Here is a 25,195-nt window from a genome sequence, read left to right on the forward strand (position 1 = left end):
ACTATATGTATGTGTGTGTGTGTGTGTGTGTGTGTGTATATATATATATATATATATATATATATATATATATATGCATATATATATATATATATATATATGCATATATTAAATTAATTACAGGTAAGTGATCAATGAAGTGCGTATGAACATCCAAGAGGAAAAACATCACAACACTCTATGTGCAATTAATAGCACACCTTTATTCAAAATATTAGTGCATGCAGTGCCACTATCTTCAAATACCACCGTCTTTCCCGTAGTTAAATATCTATGAAGATTCATTTCTTTCTTTATTTACAAATACTTTTTTTAGACTTGGAATTTATTTCGTTTCAATTTTGTGATTTTTTTTTTTTTACATGAAGTTATGCAAAAACATGTCATTGAATAAAATTTATTAAGAAAAATGCATTTGTTTAAAAAAATAAAATATGGTGTTTTACAATTCAGTTTATAGAATCAGTGATTTAAAAAAAAAAAAAATTCAGTCCAAATAATTTGAATGTTTCAGAACTCATACATGCACTTCCATAGTGCACTTTATCCCTGATTGGCTGGCTCTGAGACACAATTGAAAGAATGAATCTTAACTTCCCGGAAGTGTATATTTTCAAACTGAATTTTTTATAAAGTGAATTTTAAAACACTGGACTTTAGCTAACAGAATTTTTAAACTCCCTATTTTAGTATAGTGAATTTCAAAACACGCATTTTGCTAACATTTTTGTATTCTTTGAAATTTTCAGTGTGAAATCATGTCAAAAAAATAATAAAAAAAAAATTACATTCACTAAATTCAAATGCAAAAAATTCAGTTACATAAATTCTGTGTAAAAAAAAAAAAAAAGCTTTGGTAATGAAGAGACAAATGAACCTTCATAAATATCATCCTGCTTTGGTGAGGCAGCGTAACAACAACAAAACATTATTTGCAACATAAAATTTGGTCACAAGTGAACAATAAATCAATCAAAAAATAAAACAAAGTAAATCAAGCCAGGTTTGCTTGCAGTACTCTGACTGTATGCGTGTCCTGCGGCAATGCTACATCACGCTAACGTACGTTTACGTCAGCTTTCTGTCTTATGGTGTAATGTGTCATTTTATTTTTTCACAATGTTATTTTTGTCTTATTTTCTTTTAATATGTTTTTCCCTCACAATGTTACGATTTTATTCTCGTAAAATGAAAAACTTTTTTTGGGCATAATATTATGAATTTATTGTCTTAATCTTAATGTCATTTCCCGAAATTTGCAGCTTCATCCTTTGTTTTGTTTCTCATGTTACAGCTTTATAAAGTAATCTTTTTTTCTTTAATATTTCAAATGTATGCTTCTAAAAATGACATCATGTTTTTCCAAATAATATTAACTTTTTTTTTATTTTGCTGTATGATGACCATTTTTTTCCCTTGTACTATTGACTTTATTCTCATTCAATTATTTCCATGTAAAATAACAATTTTGTTGTCATAATATTATGACTTTATTCTCCTAATATTTCAACTTTATTGTCTTAAAATTTTTACTTATTTCCATGTAAATTACCAATTTTGTTGTCATAATATTTTGAATTTATTCTCCAAATATTTCAACTTTATTCTCGTACAATTATGACTTTTTTCCCCTGTAAGTTGACAATTTTATTCTTGTAATATTATGACTTTATTCTCCTAATATTTCAACTTTATCTCAGAAAATTATTATTTTTTTCCCTATAAAATTAGAACTATAATATTGTGAGTTTATTCTTGTAAAATTCAGATTTTTTTTCCCCGTGAGATGACAATATTTTTCTCATATCACTTCACTCTCCTCATATTTCGACTTTATTCCTTATAAAATTTGGACTTTTTCCCCTCCTGTAAGCTGACAACGTACATTTACGTTCTATATGCTTTGCCAGCTTGTATTCATTGTCGGAATGACTCCACTTGTGGTTGAAAGGATTCTAAATAAAACAGTAGCTCGTGCTGACTCCCCTTGAATGCTTCCCCATAAAAAAATTCATCTCTCAATTGCTAATGTTGTCTCCCGGCTACACACACATGCAGCAAATTAAAAAATATCACAGTCGTCGCTTACACGGGTAAATACATAAATAACGATTCGAGGTTTGCAAAAGAAGAACAGTGAATTCAATCTCATACGTAGGGGTTGATTTAAAAAACTCAGAAAAAAAAACAACGTATACCCAACATACAGCAGGGGTGTCCAAAGTTTGATACATTTTGTGCATTAAAGATACTAAAAGCGTAGGTCAATGTATGCTAAGCTACTTTGTCAGCTATGTCATAGTGTAATCTCTCATTTTGTTTTTTGGAATATGCAGAGGACCCAATAAAAGAGCGCCGCACTTTGGACACTCGTGGCGTACAGGAAGTGGGAAAATGCAGCAGCACCGTGTTGTTGTTGGTTTTTTTAAACAGTGGTTTGTTTAAGCCTGCAGGTTAGTAGCATGAGGGAGTTGTTTATAAGTTGCACTTGGTGTCTGAGAGCAAAGCGGAGCGCACGGTACGTACTCTAGGAGGAAGTTGGACAATTAGTGTGGAAAAACACACAGAGAAGGGAGGCTACGATTAGCTCGGTTATCTGCGGTCCGTGCAGCTGCAAGCACATTCGGAACGGTACAGTTTACAGTTAAAAGAACCGATCTGGAAGATTCTGATGAAGAAGCGCTGAGGTAACAATAAAGTCAGAACACACCTCATAGTTGTCCACACACACACACACACACACACACACACACACACACACACACAAACACACAAACACACAGAGCGCAAGTGTAGCAAAGAAAAGGAAAAAAAAGAGGTGGAGGGATCTGTTGATGCGTTCAATAACCCGTGAAGATGGTGGCGACCAGGAACGGGAGACCAGCCGATCCTCCTCAGCCCGTACGGGAGCTCACCTGAAGCAGAGGAAGTTCATTATTTGGGTGCGGTCGTCCTTCGCCGCCTTCACGCTTCCAGTTTTTCACAGGTTCGCTCTATCACGGGTTCTTCAGCAATATATGAATCGATTAATCATGTGGTTTTATGGTCGGACGCCGCCAATTGTTAGTCCAACAATATGCACATTTAAGCTTCTTTCTCTTTTCTGTGCCTTCTAAAGTTATAAAAATAATAATTCAAAAAGAGGCAGCTCATTAATGCACGTAATGGGACGCACCTATTGCACCTAGACAGCCCGCTATTAAAAAACCTCCAACAGGGTTTTATGTCTTTATATGTTTTATAAGGTGGGAAACAGGTTTTCTCTGTCTTATAAGTCTTATTGTCTCTTATTGTGTCTGCTATATTGGGTAATATGAGTGTAAAGGTGACCTTAGGGGTGCTATTTCATGTCTAGAGGGCTCTAATAATGTTAAAGACCGTATTTAGAAGGTGGTAAACAGGTTTACTGTGTCTTTTGTCTTATTATGTTTACTATATTGGGTAATATGAGTGTAAAAGGTGACTATAGGGGTGCTATTTCATGTCTAGAGGGCTCTAATCATGTTAAAGACCGTATTTAGAAGGTGGTAAACAGGTTTACTGTGTCTTTTGTCTTATTATGTCTACTATATTGGGTAATATGAGTGTAAAAGGTGACTATAGGGGTGCTATTTCATGTCTAGAGGGCTCTAATCATGTTAAACTGTATTTAGAAGGTGGTAAACAGGTTTTCAATGTCTTGTATATCTTATTTTATCTTATTATGTCTACTATATTGGGTAATAGGAAAGTAAAGGTGACTATAGGGGTGTTATTTTTTTGTCTAGAGGGCGCTAATAATGTTAAAAACTGTATTTAGAAGGTGGTAAACAGGTTTTGCATGTCTTGTATATCTTATTTGATCTTATACTGTCTTCTACATTGGGTAATAGGAAAGCAAAGGTGACTATTTATATATCAGAAGACCCTGATGAATAAACACACAAGGAGAGATCGCACCTCGCCCGGACGTGGGATACCGGGGCCTCACCCTGGAGCCAGGCCTGGGGGAGGGGCTCGCAGGCTCTCAACCGTGGGGCCCTGCCGGGCTCAGCCCGAACAAGCCACATGGGATCTCCTCCCCGTAGATCCACCACCTGCGGGGGCAAGCATAAGGGTCCGGTGCATTGCGCTTTGGGTGGCGGTCGAGGGCGGGCGCCTAGGCAACCTGGTCTTCGGTGGCCAAATCTGGTTCTTGGGACATTGAATGTTACTTCTCTGGCGGTGAAGGAGCCCGAACTTGTGAGAGAGGTTGAGACATTCCGACTAGATATAGTCAGACTCACCTCGACCCACAGTTTGGGTTCTGGATCCAAACTCCTCGACAGGGGCTGGACCTTGTTCTACTCTGGAGTTGCTGCAGGGGAGAGGCGACGAGCTGGTGTGGGCTTATTAATAGCCCCCCGGCTTGGTGCCTCCGTGTTGGAGTCATCCCCGGTGAACGAGAGGGTCATTTCCCTACGCCTCCGGGTTGGGGAAAGGGTCCTGACTGTCGTTTGTGCGTACGCGCCAAACGGCAGTTCAGAGTACCCAGCCTTCAGGGAGTCCATCAGATGGGTGCTGGAGAGCACCCCAACTGGTGACTCCGTCGTTTTGCTGGGAGACTTCAACGCCCATGTGGGCAATGACAGTGTGACCTGGAGGGGCGTGATTGGGAGGCACGGCCTCCCCGATCTGAACCCGTGCGGTGTGATTTTGTTAGACTTCTGTGCAAACCACAGTTTGTCCATCACAAACATCATGTTTGAACATAAGGATGTCCATAAGTGCACATGGCACCAGGACACCCTAGGCCGCAGGTCTATGATTGACTTTGTAGTCTTATCATCAGACCTGCGTCCGCATGTTCTGGACACGCGGGTAAAGAGAGGGGCTGAGCTGTCAACTGATCACCACCTGGTGATGAGTTGGATTAGATGGCGGGGGAGGATGCCGGACAGACCCGGGAGACCCAAACGTGTAGTGAGGGTGTGCTGGGAACATTTGGCAGAGTCACCTGTTCGTCGAGTCTTCAGCTCTCACCTCCGGCAGAGCTTCGCCTGCATCCCGGGGAAGGACGAGGATATTAAGTCCGAATGGGCTCTATTCCGTGCCTCCATTGCTGAGGCAGCCGATCGGAGCTGCGGCCACAAGGTGGTTGGTGCCAGTCGTGGCGGCAAACCCCGAACCCGACCAGAGGTCAGGGCTGCCGTCAAGCTGAAGAAGGAGTCCTATCGAGCATGGATTGCTTTTGGGACTCCTGAAGCAGCTGACAGGTACCGGCAGGCCAAGCGGCACGTGGCTTCGGTGGTGGTCGAGGCAAAAACTCGGGTGTGGGAGGAGTTCAGTGAGGCTATGGAACAGGACTTTCGGTCGGCCTCGAAGAGGTTCTGGCAAACCGTCCGGCACCTCAGAAAGGGGAAGCAGTGCCCGGTTCACAATGTTTACAGTGGGGACGGGGGCCTCCTGACCTCGACTGAGGACATAGTTGGGCGGTGGAAGGAATACTTTGAGGCCCTTCTCAATCCCACTGACATACCTTCCATAGAGGAAGCAGAGGCTGAGGACACGAACGCGGACAGTTCCATCACCGTGGCTGAGGTATCCGGGGTAGTCAAAACGCTCCCCAGTGGCAACGCTCCGGGGGTGGACGAGTTTCGCCTTGAATTCCTCAAGGCTCTGGATCTTGAGGGGCTGTCTTGGCTGACACGTCTCTTCAACATTGCGTGGAAGTCGGGAACAGTACCTCTGGATTGGCAGACTGGGGTGGTGGTCCCCCTTTTCAAGAAGGGTGACCGGAGGGTGTGTTCCAACTATAGGGGGATCACACTCCTCAGCCTCCCTGGGAAAGTCTATTCCAGGGTGCTGGTGCTGGCTCTACACCCTTGCAAGGGTACTGGAGGGTACTTGGGAGTTTGCCCAACCGGGCTATATGTGCATTGTAGACCTGGAAAAGCCTGTCCCTCGCGGTGTCCTGTGGGGGGGTGCTCCGGGACTATGGGATTGGTGGCGCGCTACTACGTGGCATTCAGTCCTTGTACAACCGGAGCAGGGGCCTGGTTCGCATTGCCAACAGTAAGTCAAGCCTGTTTCCGGTGAACATTGGCCTCTGCCAAGGCTGCCCTTTGTCACCGATTCTGTTCATAATTTTCATGGACAGAATTTCTCGGCGCAGCCATGGTGTCGAGGGAGTCCAGTTCGGGGGCCTTAGGATCTCATCTCTGCTATTTGCAGACAATGTGGTCCTGATGGCCTCATCGAGCTGTGACCTGCAGCGTTTACTGGGACGGTTTGCATCTGAGTGTGAAGCTTCTGGGATGAGACTCAGCACCTCCAAATCTGAGGCCATGGTTCTCAGTCGGAAAAGGGTGGATTGCTCCCTCCGGGTTGGGAATGAGGTCCTGCCCCAGGTGGAGGAGTTCAAGTATTTCGGGGTCTTGTTCACGAGTGAGGGAAGGTTGGAGCGGATCGATAAGCGGATCGGCGCAGCGTCTGCGGTCGCTGTACCGGACCGTCGTGGTGAAGAGAGAGCTGAGCCGGAAGGCAAAGCTCTCAATTTACCGTTTGATCTATGTTCCCACCCTCACCTATGGTCACAAGCTTTGGGTCGTGACCGAAAGAACGAGATCGCGGATACAAGCGGCTGAAATGAGTTTTCTTCGTAAGGTGGCGGGACTCACCCTTAGAGATAGGGTGAGGAGCTCGGTCATCCGGGAGGAGCTCAGAGTAGAGCCGCTGCTCCTTCACATCGAGAGGAGCCAGCTGAGGTGGCTCGGGCATCTAGTCCGGATGCCTCCCGGACGCCTCCCTGGTGAGGTGTTTCGGGCATGACCAGCCGGGAGAAGGCCCCGGGGAAGACCTAGGACACGCTGGAGGGATTATGTCTCTCAGCAGGCCTGGGAACGCCTTGGTGTCCTCCCGGTGGAGCTGGAGGAGGTGGTCGGGGACCAGGAAGTCTGGGCTTCCCTACTAAGACTGCTGCCCCCGCGACCCGGACCCGGATAAGCGGAGGAAAATGGAATGGAAATGGAATGGAAAAAAAAGGTGACTATAGGGATGTTATTTCATGTCTAGAGGGCTTTAAGCGTGTTTCATTTTATCCTTATGATGGCTGCAGCAGTTGGTCGGTGTTTCTTTGCTTTCTGAGCATTTTACGAGGTCACTAGAAGAGTCTGCCCCACGCTAGTTCTCACGATTAATTGTTTATGGCAGTGTGGCGTTTTGGACGGCCAGCGGTCGCATGATGGCCATGCGGCGCTTCAGCAAGTCAGCGGAAGCGTGCAATACCTGGGCGATGTTGACCCCAGTCAGCTTCTCCAGCGCGTCGGGGAGGCGCGTCATGATGTCCAGGACTTCTCCCGACAGTTTGGCGGCGCCCACCTCACCTCCGCTGGATACCATGGTGACCTTGTTAGCCTCACACAGCGGCTTGCTGATCTCTTCTGCCATCTGGTGGGGGAATGTTAAAATAAACGTCAACACAGTCATGTACAGTATATGCAGTACGTATGCTCATGTCAGCCTGAGGTGTTTTTCCATTGAGGGTGGTGACCACAGATATATTTGACTCTTTTTAAACCAACCCATGTAAAAATGAAAAACAGCTTGCATCTCAGCTTTGTGAAATAAGCATATTATTACTATAAACCTTTCCTCCTGAAACTACACTTTTTTTTGCTCACTTTTCCATTTTTTTCCATTTTCTTTTTCTTGTGATGTTATGTTTATTCCCGCAATATTACAACTTTTTCCCAGCCTAATTTTCCAAAATTTGCACTTGTTTGTTTTGTTTCTCATGATAAAACTAGAAAATAATTTTTTTTCTTGAATATTTCAAATGTATGCTTCTAAAAATTACATGTTTTCCCTAATAAGATTATGACTTAATTCTCTGAAAATTATTACTTTTTTCCTGCAAGATGACAATTTTATTCCTGTAATAGTACGACCTTACTCTTAATATTTTGATTTTATTCTTATAAAAGTATGACATTTTTTTTCCTAATATTATGACTTCATTCTCCTCATATTTTGACTTTATTCTTGTAAAATTATGACTTTTTTTCCTGTAAGATGACCGATTTTTTCCTTGTAATATTATGACTTTATTTTCATAAAATTATGAAATTTTTGCTGTAAGATAACCAATTTTTCTCAATTTTTCAATGATATGATGACTGTATTCTCCTAACGTTTCCATTTTACTGTCATACAATTATGACTCTTTTTCCAATAAGGTGACAATTTTTTTCTTGTCATATTTTGACTTTGTTTTCCTCACATTTTGATGTTAGTCTCATAAAATTAGGACTTTTTTCCCTATGAGATGACAATTAATTTCTCGGAACATGAGAATGTAATTCTCATAAAATTATGACTTTTTTTCCCGGAAGGAAGAAAGTGAACATAGCTCTTTACAAAAATCTTTTGTTAGATCATATAGCTATGGAGAGAATGTCTGCTGAATCTAAAGAACAAATGTCAGAATTTCAGTCTATATGGGCGCCAATAATTAATTCCCTGACCTGACTCTCGGGGGGGTGAGGGCGTCTGTCTCTGCCCCTGGGGGTCTCGTTCATCTGGCTTGGGGTGTGGTCCTGGTCGCTGGGTGGCCCTGGTACCTCGGGGGCGGTCTTCTTTGCTGGGCTGCCTGCCTGGGTGGGGGTGGGGAGGGGTCCGGGTCAGGTGATGGGGCGGGGTCAGGGGGGCGGGCGGCGTGGTATTCTTCTGCGTGGCGCTGGCCGTGATCAGCGGGTGGATGCTTGCTCCGGGGTGGGGCGGTCGGGGGTGGCTTTGGTCGGGGGCTTGGGGGTGGGGCTGGCGGGCGGTCCCTGCTACCTGCTGGTGTCTGGCTGGTCTCTGCTTCCTGGCTGGCGATTGTCTCCCTCCCTCCGGGGTTTCTCCCTTGGCGTGTTGGTGGATGGGCGGGGGCATCTGCTTGGACGCCGGGCGGGGGGTCGCTCCTCTCGTGGGTCCTGTCGTGCGGTGCTTGCTTCTCTGTCCCTCCCTGGCACCTCTGGCTTGCGTGCTTCGTGGGTGTGGCCGTGCTCCACTCTATGTGGGGTCCGGTGCTCTTGTGGTTGCCGTAGTGTTGCTCTCTTGCCAGCCGTGGTGGTATGCGGGGGGCGCGTGGGCGCGGTTCCCTCTGTCCTGGTGGCGGTCGGATCTGCCTTGGGGTGTGTGGCTGGTCCGTGGTGTTTGGCGGTTTGGGGTTGTCCCTGTGGACGCTACCTCCGGTGGGGCTCCGGTGTTGGGGGGCGCTGGGGGTATCGCCCCTGGGGGGTTGGGTGGGCCGGACTGGGCATCCTGGCGGGCCGGGTAGGGCCTGTGGTGTGTCCTGCCGCCTGTGGCTCGCCGAGCCTGGGCTGTAGTGGGTGGCCGGTCGGTCATGTGTCCTTGGTCCCCCCCTGCTCGGTTTGGGCGGCGTTGGGGTATGGGGCCCACATCCTTGCTGTTCCACTGCACCACCTCACATACTGTACATATAGGACTTTGGGGGCTGGCCTACAGTCGGGCGTGGTTGGGGAGGGGAGCTGCCTTGCGGGGCTCCTTTGCCCCTGCCGTGCCACTGACCTGTTGCCCCCTAATTTTAATCGCAGAGTAGACACTCAGTAGGGTTTGGGGGGGCTGGTCAGGTGAGGGGCCCTCCGAGCGGTAGCTGTCCCCCGATTTTAATTCATCCAGCATATCATCCACATACACCCCTCAGGGACACGGGGGGGGGGGGACGTGTACCCTGGGGCCGGGCCCGCTGGGGGGGTTGTGCTCTGACGGGCGCTTGGGCGTTTGTCGCCGCTGCTCTTTGTGCTCTGCTGGGCCGCTGTCTGTGTCCTCGCCTCCCCCGGTCTGTCTGCGGGCTTGTCGGGGGTGGGGCTCCGGTGCGCGGGTGGTGCGCTGTCGGCTCTGGTGGCATGTGGCGGGTCTGGCTTCTGGTGGCTGGTGGGGTCCGTAGGCTGGTCTGCTGCTGGTCTCGCCTTCTCGTCTCTGGTGCTTGGCCTCCCTGCGGCTTGGGGTGCGGTGCTCCCGCTCCCTCTCCGGGGTTTGCTGGCCCGCGGGTGTCGGTTGGCGCTGTGTGGTGGTTCGCCTGGCTGCTCGCCCGTTTTCCCGCCCGCTTGCTCATTTTCCTGCTTTCCTCCTCACTGACTCCTCTGTCTGCCTTGCTGGAGGCGTCCTACCGTTGGGAGGGTGTGGCCTGGTGTCTTCCTGCTCCCCAGCGGTTTGCGCTCTCTGCGCCTGGGTTCTGGATTGTATGTCTGGGACCCCGGGGTACCCGGCTCCGCTGCTCCTTGGGTTACCAACAGGGTATAGGGTGAGGCTTCCGGGTGTTGGGCAGTCGACCACTGTGTGTGTGTGTGTGTGCGCGTGTGTGTGTCCGTGTGTGTGTGTGTGTGTTAGTGCGCGCGTGCGTGCGTGTGTGTGTGCGCGTGGGTGCGTAGGAGTGTGTATATGCGTGCGCAGGAGTGTGTATGTGCGTGCGTGTGTGTGTGTGTACTTTTATTTATTTATTTATTTTAGTTATTTTGGGGGGGGGGGGGCATACATGGGTTTGCTCCGTGGGGTCGGGTGCTGGGTGATACACCCCTGCCGCCCGTGCCTCCGCTGGGTGGGAGGAGGGTGTGCCTCCTGCATCCCTGGGCGGTGCGGCCCTGTGTCGGGGGTCGGGCGGGGGTTGGCCCGGGGCGGGCCGGCCTCCGCTCCCTGGGGGTGAGCGTGGCGGTGGGGGGGGATTGGCGCTTCTGGCACAGGCAGGCTTCTTTCCGGTTGTGGGGGCGTCTCTGGGCCTTCCGGTTTGTGGCCCCCGGTACTCGTCTGCCTTTGTGGGGTGTGATCTCTCGCTGGTCTCAGGGGTTGGCTGTCCTCCGGCCCCCCGGCGCCCTGTCTTTGGCTGGGATTACCTCCCTGCGGCTGGTCTTCCCGGGGGGAGGGCTCTCTGGGCTGGCTCTTGGGGCACTGATCTTTGTGCTGCCTGCCCCTGTGGGCCTCGTGGCCTTCTGGCGGCGGGGGCTCAGCCTGGCTATTTGGGGCGGGGCTCTCTGGGAGGGGGAGGGCGGCCCCTTTCCTTTCATGCATTCTCAGTGACAATTACACGCCCACACATTCTTGCACCTTTATATATATGAAGTCTTCCCCACATACAGAGATACCTGTACATATGCACACTCACAGTACATACGTACTTCCCCACATTACTCACTGAGTTAACCAGGGTGTTATTATGTTGTTGGTTTTATTATAGCGATGGCGATATCAGCAGTATGATTGTAGTTTTTTTTTACAATGATGTGCATTTCAGTTATTGTCATTCTGTTCACTATCATAGTTCATCATTTCATTACTACTATTATGTGTGACGTTTTCAATGCAGTATTGTCATTGTGATCACTATCATAGTTCATCATTTCATGACTACTATTAAGTGTGATTGTCATTGACAGCGTTGTCATTGTGGTTGTTGATATTGTTTTGTCCTTTGTCCTTATGTCCTTGTTCGTCTTTATAGTCATCACAGACATTTATTTGCTGATGTCGTTCTGTATGTTTCTGTTGTTCTGTTCTTGTTGTCACAATTGTTGTTGTTGCTGCTGTTGTCCTTGTCTCTTTTTTTTTTTGTCCCCCTCTCATCCCCGCACGCCCCCGTTTTCTTCTTCTCTGTCCCCTCCTGCTCCGGTCCGGTCGCTCCAAATTTGCTTAATAACAAGCATCAAAGTCAAATAAATTCTGTATAACACGGGAAGTGTATGTCACACTTCTCCCTGGCAGAGTAAATCTGTTGAGCACTTGACGGCATTTAGATCTACTATTCTATCTGCTTTAAAGGCCGGACAGGACAGGGGTAAAAAAAAAAAAAAAAGATTTATTTCTCGTAATGACTTTATTTTATTCTCATAAAATTATGACTTTTTCCTATGAGATGACAATTTTTTCTCATGATATTTTAATATTATTTTCATAAAATGATTATCTTTTTTTCCTATAAAATTATTTTTTTTCTTGTAACATTCTAACTTTATTCGTGCAAAACTATGCCTTTTTCCTTCTTTTTTGATGCTGTGTAACATGAAGAAAGACAAACACGTGAAGCGGCGGCGTGTCTGTGACTGTGACTATACGTCCACCTTAGAAGAGTGCGTCTCACCAGGGGTAGTTTCTCCAGCAACATGTCCACCATGGCGCCATCTTGGTACTGCTGGAAGGCCTCCGCTTTCTTCGCCATCTGCTCCGCCTCGGCACGACCTTTGGCCTCCACGGCAAAGGCCTCCGCCTCACCTTTGATCTGAGGGAGCGAGCGGAGCGGGGAAGGTGAAAAAGACGCAGAGCGGGGAGGAATCAATATCTCACCTTGATGGACTCGGCCTCAGCTTCCGCCTCCATGATCAACTTGAGACTGCGGAATCAGACGACACAAAACTCTTAGAAGCGGAGATGGAGGAGTGGCGCTTGTCCCACTCACCGCTGGGCCTCGGCCAGTTTCTCCAGGCGGTACTTCTCGGCCTCTGCGGGCTTCTTCACCTTGGCCTCCAGCTCCTTCTCCTTGCGAGTGATCTCCTGCTCCTGCAGCGTGATCTGCTGGCTGCGCTCCACCACCTGCACCTGCATCCTCTCCTCCTCGATGCGCTGCTTGGTCTTGGCCACCTGCCCACCAGGTCAGTCGGGTGAGGGGGGCGGGGGTCCACCCCGCATGCTTCCTTACCTGCAGCTGGTAGGCCATCTCTGACTCCGCCTTCTTGGTGTTGACTTCGATGTCGTAGGCGGCCTTCTTGAGCTCGTAGTCACGCTGGGCCTTGGCCATGTCGATCTCATTCTTGTACTGAGCCGAGACCTTCTCCTGCATGGCGTGGGCCTCCTGCAAGGAGGAGATGGTACGCAACGTTGGAGCCGGTACCCGACCTCAAGTCGGCTGGTCTGACCGTGCATCCGTTTCCACTCCTACTTGCTTGCTTAGATTCGCTTTTTCAAATAAATGGAATATGTTCAAAAAGTCACATGAATGCGTGTCCACTCGTCTTATCTTAAATGCACTTTCTGGATGATTCCAAGCCTTCCAAGCCTTCAAATTGGCAGAAAGGAAGTTTTAAAAAATCGAATAAATGTATGTCTGATATTATACAAAAATGATATAATTTAATATCTCAAATTCAATAATATTGTATTATATTAAAATAAATCAATTATAATAGTATAATTTATTTCTGATATAAAATATCAAATATACATAAAATAAATATTTATTAGTCCACAAATAAATCTATATATATAATGTCCAATAATATAATCAAAACAATATCATTTAATGTATTATATTACATCAAATATATGAAATATTATATTAAATAAATACAATTTGTTTTGCTACACAATATTAAAATAAATATATACATAATGTAAATATTTATGTGTGCACAAATATATACTTTAAAATTTAACAATATTGTATGATATTAAATTAAATATTATACCAAATATTTTGGTATAAAATATCCAAAATAAATATAAACGTAAAATAAATATGTGTGTCCACTGATCCTAGAATAAAAATGAATAAGAATAAAAATATTAACATAAAATAATATAATCTAAATATAAAGCATCCCATCCGTCTCACCCTGATCACAGCGTCCCTCTTGTTCAGAGCCTCGCCGATACGAGCGTCTTTCTGGACCTGGGCCGTACGAGCCTTCCCCAGAGAATGCAGGTAATCCTGAAACCAAAAATGTAAAAAACAATAAATAATACAAGAATAAAATGATCAGGCCGAGTGGAACGGCGCCGACCTGGTCGTCGTGCACGTCCTTGAGCGTGTAGCTGACCACGCTGATGCCCATGTTGACCAGGTCAGAGGAGGCCACTTTGAAGACCTGCTCGGAGAACTTCTTGCGGTCCTTGTAGATCTCCTGTGGGAGGAACCTCCTGTGAGCCATGAAGATGTTCACCTGAGGACCAAGGAGGGGCCGGACGATGACGTATCATGACCGAATGGTAGGCATGCAATCAAAGAGCCTCTACTGTATAGGAGCACAGGAAAGCTCTTCTGTTTCCAAGTATCGACTGCAAAACCACAGTCAAAGATCAGCTACAGCAGGGGTGTCCAAAGTGTGGCCCGAGGGCCATTTCCTGCCCACAGCTTTTTTTTTTTTTTTTTATTGGTCCGCAGTACATTGTAGAATTAAAATTAAACCAAAAAACTAAGGCTGTTGTCATTTATTTTATTGTTGGTTTCATGCTTTGAAGGGGAACATTGTCATTGTTATTATAGTTGTTTATTATTCACTATTATTATTATTATTATTATTGTTGTGATGATTGTAATTATCATCATCATTATCGTTATTAGCCTGGAGGAGGGGCACGATGGTGAGCGTCTGGTGGCCGGGCTTACGCCCATGGGCCAGCCCGAAGAGACGACACGGGTGCAGAGTGAGATGCGTGGCAGCCGAAGGCGGGCACCTTGGCAGTCCGATCCTCAGCTACAGAAACTAGCGCTTGGGATGTGGAATGTCACCTCTCTGGTAGGGAAAGAGCCCGAGCTGGTGCACGAGGTTGAGAAGCTCCGGCTAGATATGGTCGGACTCACAACAAGGACTCTGGAACCAGTCCTCTCAAGAGGCAATGGACTTCGTTCCACTCTGGCGTTGCCAGCAGTGAAAGGCGACGGGCAGGGGTGGCAATTCTTGTTGCGCCCCGGCTTGTCCTTGGGAAGGATGGAACGGAACGTGAGATGGACAAGCGGATTGGTGCGGAGTCTGCAGTGATGCGGACTCTACATCGACTGTTGTGGTGAAGACAGAGCTGAGCCGAATGACAAAGCTCTCAATTTACCGCTCCATCTCCGTTCCTACCCTCTCTTGTGGTCATGAGCTTTGGGTAGTGACCGAAAGGACAAGATGGCGGGTACAAGCGGCCCAAATGAGTTTTCTCCGTAGGGTGGCTGGGCTCTCGCTGAGAGATAAGGTGAGAAGCACCTGTCATCTGCGAGAGACTCGGAGTAGAACCGCTATGAGGAGCCAGATGAGGTGGCTCGGGCATCTGGCCCGGATGCCTCCTGGACGCCCCATGGGGAGGTGTTCAGGGCACGTCCGACCGGTAGAAGGCCTCGGGGAAGACCCAGGACACTACGTCTCCCAACTGGCCTGAGAACGCCTCAGGATCCACCGGGAGAAGCTGGACGAAGTGGCCTGGGAGAGGAAAATCTGGGCCTCCCTGCTTAGGCTGCCCCCCCCGCGACCCGATCTCGGATAAGCGGTAGAAGAGGGATGGATGGATGATAGTTATGATTGTTTTTGTGTTTTTTAGTGGTGTATTTGTGTGTCTTCTCTTTTTCGATTGTTTTGTGTGGATTTTGGACTGGACTGGCCCGGTCCAGCAACAAACAATTTGTTTTTAATTATAACTAACATTTTCTTTTACCAAAAATAATAAATACATAAAAATACCAACCGTTAACCTGCGCAAGAGCTACCTGCTGTTTTTTTATTTATTTTGTTTTGTTTCTGCGGTGATACCATGACAAATGAGCCACAGGCCGCAGATGGCACCTGAGCCGCACTTTGGGCACACCTACACCCCTACTTTTGTGGCTCTTGGTCCGGGTTGGGCTTGTGTCATCAGTGTCACGAGCAAACCGCAACACTTATTTGGCTTGTTGGCTCAGTATAGCGGGCGATATAGCGAGAGGTATAAAATACCTCTCGCGGTAATTCAAATATTTTAATGTAATAGTTTTAAACACTAAAGCTGCAGGTGCACAACATCACCACGTCTTGTCAAAGTGTCTTCCTGCTGGAACGTTGAGCGATTTGACGTGTGAGACGGCGCCCCCTGCTGGATTCACAGCGACGGCGCTCTTTTTCGTAAGCAGATTCACCTCCACCGTCAGGTGGGCGATGATGGCCCTCTGGTGGCCCTCCAGCGTCTCCAATGCGATCTGCGCTATCTCCGCCTCCGACTTCCCCATGAACATCTGGCAGGCGGCGGCCAACATGTGCTTGTTCTGACCCTGGATCTTCATCTGCCGGGACACGGACGAAAGGGCCATTAGCGTCGCTGCGAGGGCGCCGGTGCGGTGAGGCTGGGCTTGGAGCCCGGCTGACCTGCGCGATCCCGGTGACGGAGACGGGCACACCGTGGCGCGTGTACACCTTGTCGCTCTTCACGTTCAGCGTCAGCGTGTTGAGGGAGATCCTGGGGAAGACGGTGGACGCTTTATTATTGGCCAGCGGCACGAAGAAATACAATTACATTACATTAAAAATGACATTAGCAAGAATGGGGAAAACAAAACAAAAAGGCAACATGACAAAGACAAAAAGCTGAAATGTTGATGCTAATAACCAATAATAGCGCACAGCTTTGTCTTGAAATATATATTTACTTTTTTTCTTCTAATATTTCCACTTTATTCTCATGAAATTCTGACTTTTTTATGTGAGCTGACAATTTTTTTCTCATATTATTACTTTATTCTCATAAAATTATAACTTCTTTCCATGTTAAAAGACAGTTGTGTTCTCATAATATTAGGACTTAATTCTCACAAAATTAGGACTTTTTCCCTGTAGATGACCATTTTTTTCTCATAATGTTATGACTTCATTCTTCTCATATTTCGACCTTATTGTCATAAAATTATGACTTTTATTCCCTGTAAAATGACATTTTTTTCCCAGAATATTCTGACTTTATTCTTGCTAAATTATGACTTTTTTTTACTGTAAGATGACATTTTTTTCTCATAATATTATTACCTTATTTTCCTAATATTTCACCTTTATTCTCATAAAATTAGGACTTTTTTTCCTGTAAGATGGCCATTCTTTTCTCATAATATTATTACTTAATTCTGGTAAAATTATGCCTTTTTTTCCTGTAAGATGACCATTTTTTTCCTCGTAATTTTATGACTTTATTCTCCTAATATTTCTCCTTTATACTTGCATAATTAGGACTTTTTCCTGTAAGATGACATTTTTTTCTCTGAATATTCTTACTTCATTTTCCTAATATTTCACCTTTATTGCCATACAATTAGGACTTTTTTTCCTATAAGTTGGCCATTTTTTTCTCATAATGTTATTCCTTGATTCTCCTATTATTTCGACTTCGTTGTCATAAAATGATGACTTTTTTTTCCTGTAAGATGACCATTTTTTTCTCGGAAGATTATGACCTATTCTCGTAATATTTCTACTTTCTTCTCGTAAAATTATGACTTTTTTTCTGTAAAATGACTTTTTTTCCCCTCATAATATTGTTACTTTATTCTAAAAAAATTTTTTTACTTTTTTTCCTGTAAGATGCCCATTTTTTTCTCATATTTCAACTTTATTCCTGTAAAATTATGTCTTTTTTTCCATGTAAGATGACAATTTTTTTCTTGTAAAATTCTTACTTCAATTCCCTAATATTTCCTACTATTTCAACTATTCTCATAAAATGATGACTTTATTCCCTGTAAAATGACAATTTTGTTCTCGTAATATTATGACTTTATTCTCCGAATATTTAAACTTTATTCTCATGAAATTATGATTTTTTTCCTCACAATATTATGACTTTCTTCTTGCAAAATTATGACTTTTTTTTCCCTGTAAGATGACCATTTTTTCCTCATAATATTATGACTTTTAGCTGACTTCGGCCGAGAGGCGGGGTACACAAGTCCTGGGTGGATGGATGGATGGATGGATGGATGGATGGATGGATGATGACTTTATTCGCATAAAATTATGACTTTTTTCCTGCAAAATCATTTTTTTATGACTTTATTTTCCAAATATGTTGACTTTATTCTCATAAAAGGGACTGCTGTTTTTTTTTCCATTTTTGCTGTTGTTTGGAAGTTTGGACACACTGCAGTTGGGTGTGTGTGTGTGTGTGTGTGTGTGTGTGTGTGTGTGTGTGTGTGTAAAGATCACACACCTCCCAAGGGTAGCATCACTATCGGATTGATACTCACAAATAAATGTATTGATTTAAAAAAAATAGTTCTGTTTGCCTAAAAATCTTTGTAATATGTTTTGTAAAAAGATGTTCTTTGTTCTTTAAAAGTATTGGTATCAGTATCTCCAATACTCCACCCCGTAGACCCACCACCTGCGGGGGCAAGCATAAGGGTCCGGTGCATTGCGTTTTGGGTGGCGGTCGAGGGCGGGCACCTCGGCGACCTGGTCTTCAGCGGCCAAATCTGGTTCTTGGGACATGGAACGTCACTTCTCTGGCGGGGAAGGAGCCCGAACTTGTGAGAGAGGTTGAGACATTCCGACTAGATATAGTCGGACTCACCTCGACCCACAGTTTGGGTTCTGGATCCAAACTCCTCGAGAGGGGCTGGACCTTGTTCTACTCTGGAGTTGCAGCAGGGGAGAGGCGGCGAGCTGGTGTGGGCTTATTAATAGCCCCCCGGCTCGGTGCCTCTGTGTTGGAGTCATCCCCGGTGAACGAGAGGGTCATTTCCCTACGCCTCCGGGTTGGGAAAGGGTCCTGACTGTCGTTTGTGCGTACGCGCCAAACGGCAGTTCAGAGTACCCAGCCTTCTGGGAGTCCATCAGATGGGTGCTGGAGAGCACCCCAACTGGTGACTCTGTCGTTTTACTGGGAGACTTCAACGCCCATGTGGGCAATGACAGTGTGACCTGGAGGGGCGTGATTGGGAGGAACGGCCTCCCCGGTGTGATTTTGTTGGAATTCTGTGCGAACCACAGTTTGTCCATCACAAACACCATGTTCCAGCATAAGGATGTCCATAAGTGCACATGGCACCAGGACACCCTAGGCCGCAGGTCTATGATTGACTTTGTAGTCGTATCATCAGACCTGCGTCCGCATGTTCTGGACACACGGGTAAAGAGAGGGGCTGAGCTGTCAACTGATCACCACCTGGTGATGAGCTGGATTAGATGGCGGGGGAGGATGTCGGACAGACCCGGGAGACCCAAACGTGTAGTGAGGGTGTGCTGGGAACGTTTGGCAGAGTCTCCTGTTCGTCGAGTCTTCAGCTCTCACCTCCGGCAGAGCTTCTCCTGCATCCCGGGGGAGGACGAGGATATCGAGTCTGAATGGGCACTATTCGGTGCCTCCATTGCTGAGGCAGCCGATCGGAGCTGCGGCCGCAAGGTGGTCGGTGCCAGTCGTGGTGGCAAGCCCCGAACCCGATGGTGGACACCAGAGGTCAGGGCTGCCATCAAGCTGAAAAAGGAGTCCTATCGAGCATGGATGGCTTGTGGGGCTCCTGAAGCAGCTGACGGGTACCGGCAGGCCAAGCGGCACGCGGCTTCGGCGGTGGTCGAGGCAAAAACTCGGGTGTGGGAGGAGTTCGTTGAGGCCATGGAACACGACTTTCGGTCGGCCTCGAAGAGGTTCTGGCAAACCGTCCGGCGCCTCAGAAAGGGGAAGCAGTGCCCGGTCCACACTGTTTACAGTGGGACGGGAGCCTGCTGACCTCGACTGAGGATATAGTTGGGCGGTGGAAGGAATACTTTGAGGCCCTTCTCAATCCCACTGACATACCTTCCATAGAGGAAGCAGAGGCTGAGGATACGAACGCGGACAGTTCCATCACCGTGGCTGAGGTATCTGGGGTAGTCAAAATGCTCCCCAGTGGCAAAGCTCCAGGGGTGGACGAGTTTCGCCCTGAATTCCTCAAGGCTCTGGATGTTGCGGGACTGTCTTGGCTGACACGTTTCTTCAACATTGCGTGGAAGTCGGGAACAGTACCTCTGGATTGGCAGACTGGGGTGGTCCCCCTTTTCAAGAAGGGTGACCAGAGGGTGTGTTCCAACTATAGGGGGATCACACTCCTCAGTCTCCCTGGGAAAGTCTATTCCAGGGTGCTGGAGAGAAGGGTACGACCGTTAATCGAACCTCGGCTACAGGAGGTGCAATGTGGTTTTCGTCCTGGTCGCGGAACACTGGACCAGCTCTACACCCTTGCAAGGGTCCTGGAGGGTACTTGGGAGTTTGCCCAACCGGTCTACATGTGCTTTGTGGACCTGGAAAAGGCATTCGACCGTGTCCCTCGCGGTGTCCTGTGGGGGGTGCTCCGGGACTATGGGATTGGTGGTGCGCTACTACGTGGCATTCAGTCCTTGTACAACCGGAGCAGGAGCCTGGTTCGCATTGCCAGTAGTAAGTCAAGCCTGTTTCCGGTGAACGTTGGCCTCCGCCAAGGCTGCCCTTTGTCACCCATTCTGTTTATAATTTTCATGGACAGAATTTCTAGGCGCAGCCAAGGTGTCGAGGGCGTCCAGTTCGGGGGCACTAGGATCTCATCTCTGCTATTTGCAGACGATGTGGTCCTGATGGCCTGCAGCGTTGACTGGGATGGTTTGCATCTGAGTGTGAAGCTTCTGGGATGAGACTCAGCACCTCCAAATCTGAGGCCATGGTTCTCAGTCGGAAAAGGGTGGATTGCTCCCTCCGGGTTGGGAATGAGGTGCTGCCCCAGGTGGAGGAGTTCAAGTATCTCGGGTCTTGTTCACGAGTGACGGAAGGTTGGAGCGTGAGGTCAATAGGTGGATCGGCGCAGCGTCTGCAGTAATGCGGTCGCTGTACCGGACCGTCGTGGTGAAGAGAAAGCTGAGCCGGAAGGCAAAGCTCTCAATTTACCAATTGATCTATGTTCCCACCCTCACCTATGGTCATGAGCTTTGGGTCATGACCGAAAGAACGAGATCGCGGATACAAGCGGCTGAAATGAGTTTTCTTCGTAGGGTAGCGGGACTCACCCTAAGAGACAGGGTGAGGAGCTCGGTTATCCGGGAGGAGCTCAGAGTAGAGCCGCTGCTCCTTCACATCGAGAGGAGCCAACTGAGGTGGCTCGGGCATCTAGTCCGGATTCCTCCCGGACGCCTCCCTGGTGAGGTGTTTCGGGTATGCCCAGCCGGGAGAAGGCCCCGGGGAAGACCTAGGACACGCTGGAGGGATTATGTCTCACAGCTGGCCTGGGAACGCCTTGGTGTCCTCCCGGTGGAGCTGGAGGAGGTGGTCGGGGACCGGGAAGTCTGGGCTTCCCTTCTGAGACTGCTGCCCCCGCAACCTGGACCCGGATAAGCGGAGGAAAATGGAATGGAATGGAATCTCCAATACTGGCCCTGCGTTTGCTTGGTATCAGATAGACACCAAAATTTGCAGTATCGCCCACTCTGAAGGGAAATGCAGCAACTTCCTGTTTACATTTGCACCTCACACACAAACAACCAATCATACACCTTCTTCTTCTTTGTATTGATTGGTCATAATATTACAAGAACAAAATTGTCATTTTACAGTGAAAAAAAATCGTAATTTTATGAGAATAAAGTTAAATATTAAGAATATAAAGTTACAGGAAGTCATAATTTTATAAAAATAAAGTTGATATATTGGAAAATAAAGTAATAATATTACGAGAAAAAATTGTCATTTTACAGGAAAAAAAGTCAGATTTTGCAAGAATAAAGTGATGATATTACAAGAACAAAATTGTCATTTTACAAGGAAAAAAAGTCTTCATTTTGTGAAAATAAAGTTGAAATATTAGGAAAATAAAGTAATAATATTACAAGAAAAACATTTTCATCTTACAGAAAAAAAGTCATAATTTTACGAGAATAAAGTCATAATATTACGAAAACAAAATTGTCATTGTACAGGAAAAAGTCATAATTTTATGAAAATAAAGTTGAAATATTAGGAAAATAAAGTGATAATATTAGAGGAAAAAAATTGTCATCTTACAGATAAAAGTCATAATTTTACGAGAATAAAGTCGAAATGTTAGGAGAATAAAGTCATCATATTCCGAGAAAAAAAGTAGGACAAATATTATTATCTGATATCGACTTGGACATAATGCTACCTCTGTAACTGCTGGACGCACGGGATGACGAAGACTCGGCCTCCAGCGATCATCAGAGGAGGAGAGCGACAGAAGCCTGGGATGGATGAGAGAGAGAGAGAGAGCACACGTCGTTTACAAGACGAACAACGCCATCCATCCGCTTAGTCAGCGTTGTACCTGACACCACCATAGCTTCGTTGGGCCCACAGGTGTAGAACATGTCCGCTGATGCTACAAACAGAACAAGCACAGGAGGCTGGAGGGCGAGCTGAGTCACAGATGGCATTAAATCAGCAAGACAAAAAACAGCAACCATGTAAAGAAGCACAAATGAGAATCATTTACCAGGAAGACGAGCGCCGATGAATGAGGACTGGTCGGTAGGTTCACAGCACGGAGGAGGTGGTCCAGTTCCAACAAAGATATTGGTGGAAATAGCGATGTATTTTTTAAAACACGGTAAAACGATAGCAGGTGACGTTTATTGGATGCAGACGTCGGCAGCTCTGCGCTTCTAAATGAGGACGCCCAACCATCAAGATGCGCTTCGTCGCCCCCCAGCGGCTCAATGAGGAGCTACAACAACAATACAAAGTCCGGAGGGGTTGTAAGGCAAAAGTAAAACACACAAAAACGAATAACTTAATTTATTTGTTGAATGTATTCATCTCATATCCGCCCAACCGCTTTGGCTGTATTTCAATTCGCGCACTTAGCATTTTGAGTGCAAAACTTGGCGTCAGTACCCGGATGTTGCGCTCTCAGGACACTTCTTCTTCTTCTCCTTTTGGCTTTTCCCTTCAGGGGTCGCCACAGCGACTGAATTGCCTGCATCTAAGCCTGTCTTCTGCATCCTCTTCTCTCACACCAACTACCTTCATGTCCTCTTTCACTACATCCATAAACCTCCTCTTTGATCTTCCTCTAGGCCTCCTGGCATCCTTCTACCTATATACTCCCTATCTCTCCTCTGGACATGTCCAAACCATCTCAGTGTGGCCTCTCTGACTTTATCTCCAAAACCTCTAACATGTGCTGTCCCTCTGATGTACTCATTCCTGATCCTATCCTTCCTGGTCACTCCCAGAGAGAACCTCAGTATCTTCATCTCTGCTACCTCCAGCTCTGTCTCCTGTCTTTTCCTCATGGACACTGTCTCTAGACCAAACACCACCACAGTTTTGTACACTTTTCCTTTCATTTTAGCTGGACCGACGGCCTTTCCACTCTTCATCCTCTTCAATGCCCTCCTCACTTCATCCTGACTAATCTTTGCTACTTCCTGGTCCACAAAAGTCACCTCTTCTAGTCTTTGTTCTGTCTCATTTTCCACGTTCATCAACTCTTCAAAGTATTCTTTCCATATTCCCATCACACTACTGGCACTTGTCAATAGACTTCCATCCCTGTCCTTAATCACCCTAACCTGCTTACGTCCTTCCCATCTCTGTCTCTGTGTCTTGCCAACCTGTATAGATCAGTCTCTCCCTCCTTACTATCCAACCTAGCATACAAGTCATCATAAGCGCCTTGTTTGGCCTTTGCTACCTCTACTTTCACCTTACGCTGCATCTCCCTGTACTCCTGTCTACTCTCCTCCGTCCTCTCAGTGTCCCACTTCTTCTTAGCTAACCTCTTTCTCTGTACACTCCTGTACCTCCTCATTCCACCACCAAGTCTCCTTGTCTACTTTCCTTCCAGATGCCACACCAAGTACTCTCCTGTCTCCCTGATCACATTAGCTGTTGTCCAGTCATCTGGAAGCACCTCCTGACCACTCAGAGCCTGTCTTAACTCCTTCCTAAAAGTCATGCAATACTCTTCCTTTTTCAGCTTCCACCATTTGGTCCTCTGCTCTGTCTTTGTCCTCTTCATCTTCCTCCCCACCAGAGTCATCCTCCACACCACCATCCTATGCTGTTTGGCTACACTATGGCCTACCACTACTTTACAGTCACTGATCTCCTTCAGATGACAGCATCTACACAAGATGTAGTCTAGCTGTGTGCTCCTACCTCCACTCTTATAGGTCACCCTATGTTCCTGCCTCTTCTGGAAGAAAGTATTCACTATAGCCATTTCCATCCTTTTTGCAAAGTCAACCACCATCTGTCCTTCTGCATTCCTCTCCTGGATACCAAACCTGCCCATGGCCTCCTCATCCCCTCTGTTTCCTGCACCAACATGTCCATTGAAGTCTGCACCAATGACAACTCTCTCTCTTCTAGGTATGCTCTGCATCACTTCATCCAAGTCCAACCAGCATTTCTCCTTCTCCTCCAGCTCACATCCTACCTGTGGAGCATACCCACTAACAACATTGACCATCACACCTTCCATTTCTAGCTTCAGACTCATCACTCTATCTGACACTCTTTTTACCTCCAGGACATTCCTAACAAACTCCTCCTTCAAGATAACTCCTACTCCCTTTCTCTTCCTATCTACACCATGATAGAACAACTTGAACCCTGCTCCTAAACTTCTAGCCTTGCTACCTTTCCACCTGCTCTCCTGGACACACAGTATGTCTACCTTCCTTCTCTGCATCATGTCGACCTACTCTCTACCTTTTCCTGTCATAGTTCCAACATTCAACGTCCCGACTCTCAGTCCTATACTCTTGGCGTTCCTCTTCTCTCTCTTCCTACGGACACACTTTCCTCCTCTCCTCTCCTTCTTCGACACTTAACACTCTCAATTATCGCCATCTTGGCTACGGAGCAGGAAGGGGAGGGGGCTAACGCCATTAAAAAGGCTATTGCGATGGTTATTTTGGTAAGTGGGCAACGATGGTAATGGATTTGGGACAGCAGTACAATGTCAAAATTCGCGCCCTCGGGAACCAAGTAGAGGACGTTTGGAAGTTCGTGATATGATACGCATGTCCACTGTGGTGATGTGCGGATCGATACCGAAATATCGATACTCCTGATACTAGCTCCTCATGCTCTCGAGTCTCAAATCAAAATATCGATACTTCAAAAAAGTGGAATAAAGTTTTCACTCTTTTAGTAGTTCTTAATAATTAGCACATTTTTCCTTTTTTGCATTTATTTTAAATACAATTATCACATATTTTATATGATTTATGCTTCAGGGTTTAAAATATATATTTAATAAATAATTAAATATCTTGTATTCTATATGCTATGATATGAAGTACACTACTTTTTAAAATTTTGCTGACACATTAGGTGATTTTTCACAAAGCATCGGTTTCGCCGATACGAGTTTTACTCAGAACAGAAACAAAATCCGTGGTATCGCACATAACTACTTGTTTTTTCAGCGCAGGACGCTCACTGCCGCCCCATGCTGTCAGACATGAGTACTGCAAGCACATCATCAAAACTTCCTGGTGTCACAAGCAAGCGAGCTTTCCCGTCTCATTTTGAGTGACCAAGTGTACTCTACAAGTGT

General features: G+C 46.4%; 1 protein-coding gene across 4 annotated transcripts; it reads right to left on the reverse strand.

Annotated features, from left to right (window-relative positions):
* Positions 1-183: 183 nt before the first annotated feature.
* On the reverse strand, positions 184-22,316 carry flot1a (flotillin 1a). Of its 4 annotated transcripts, none has more exons than XM_054763506.1 (13): positions 22,118-22,316; positions 21,950-22,003; positions 21,791-21,866; positions 16,047-16,137; positions 15,821-15,964; positions 13,731-13,850; positions 13,562-13,657; positions 12,650-12,802; positions 12,410-12,591; positions 12,298-12,343; positions 12,095-12,232; positions 7,246-7,407; positions 184-2,915 (listed from the first exon to the last, which is right to left on the reverse strand). In XM_054763506.1, the coding sequence occupies exons 2-13, from the start codon at positions 21,990-21,992 to the stop codon at positions 2,895-2,897; spliced, it is 1,272 nt and encodes a 423-aa protein (XP_054619481.1). In that variant the 5' UTR covers positions 21,993-22,003; positions 22,118-22,316; the 3' UTR covers positions 184-2,894. The 4 variants fall into 4 exon arrangements, with proteins under 4 accessions (XP_054619481.1, XP_054619480.1, XP_054619479.1 ...); XM_054763505.1 differs by having other exon boundaries at positions 21,950-22,028; XM_054763504.1 differs by having other exon boundaries at positions 21,950-22,040.
* Positions 22,317-25,195: the final 2,879 nt, after the last annotated feature.

This window comes from Dunckerocampus dactyliophorus, chromosome 20, assembly GCF_027744805.1.
Source record: "Dunckerocampus dactyliophorus isolate RoL2022-P2 chromosome 20, RoL_Ddac_1.1, whole genome shotgun sequence".
NCBI classification, from domain to species: Eukaryota; Metazoa; Chordata; class Actinopteri; order Syngnathiformes; family Syngnathidae; genus Dunckerocampus; species Dunckerocampus dactyliophorus.

Coding starts and splice junctions, on each gene's coding strand:
- flot1a (XM_054763506.1), bottom strand. CDS start 21,992: ATGTTCTACACCTGTGGGCCCAACGAAGCTATGGTGGTGTCAG. Junction 13,851..15,820: donor TCGCCCACCTGACGGTGGAG/GTGAATCTGCTT, acceptor TTCCTCCCACAG/GAGATCTACAAGGACCGCAA. Junction 2,916..7,245: donor CTGGGGTCAACATCGCCCAG/GTATTGCACGCT, acceptor CCTCTGCTTCAG/GTGAGCTCCCGTACGGGCTG.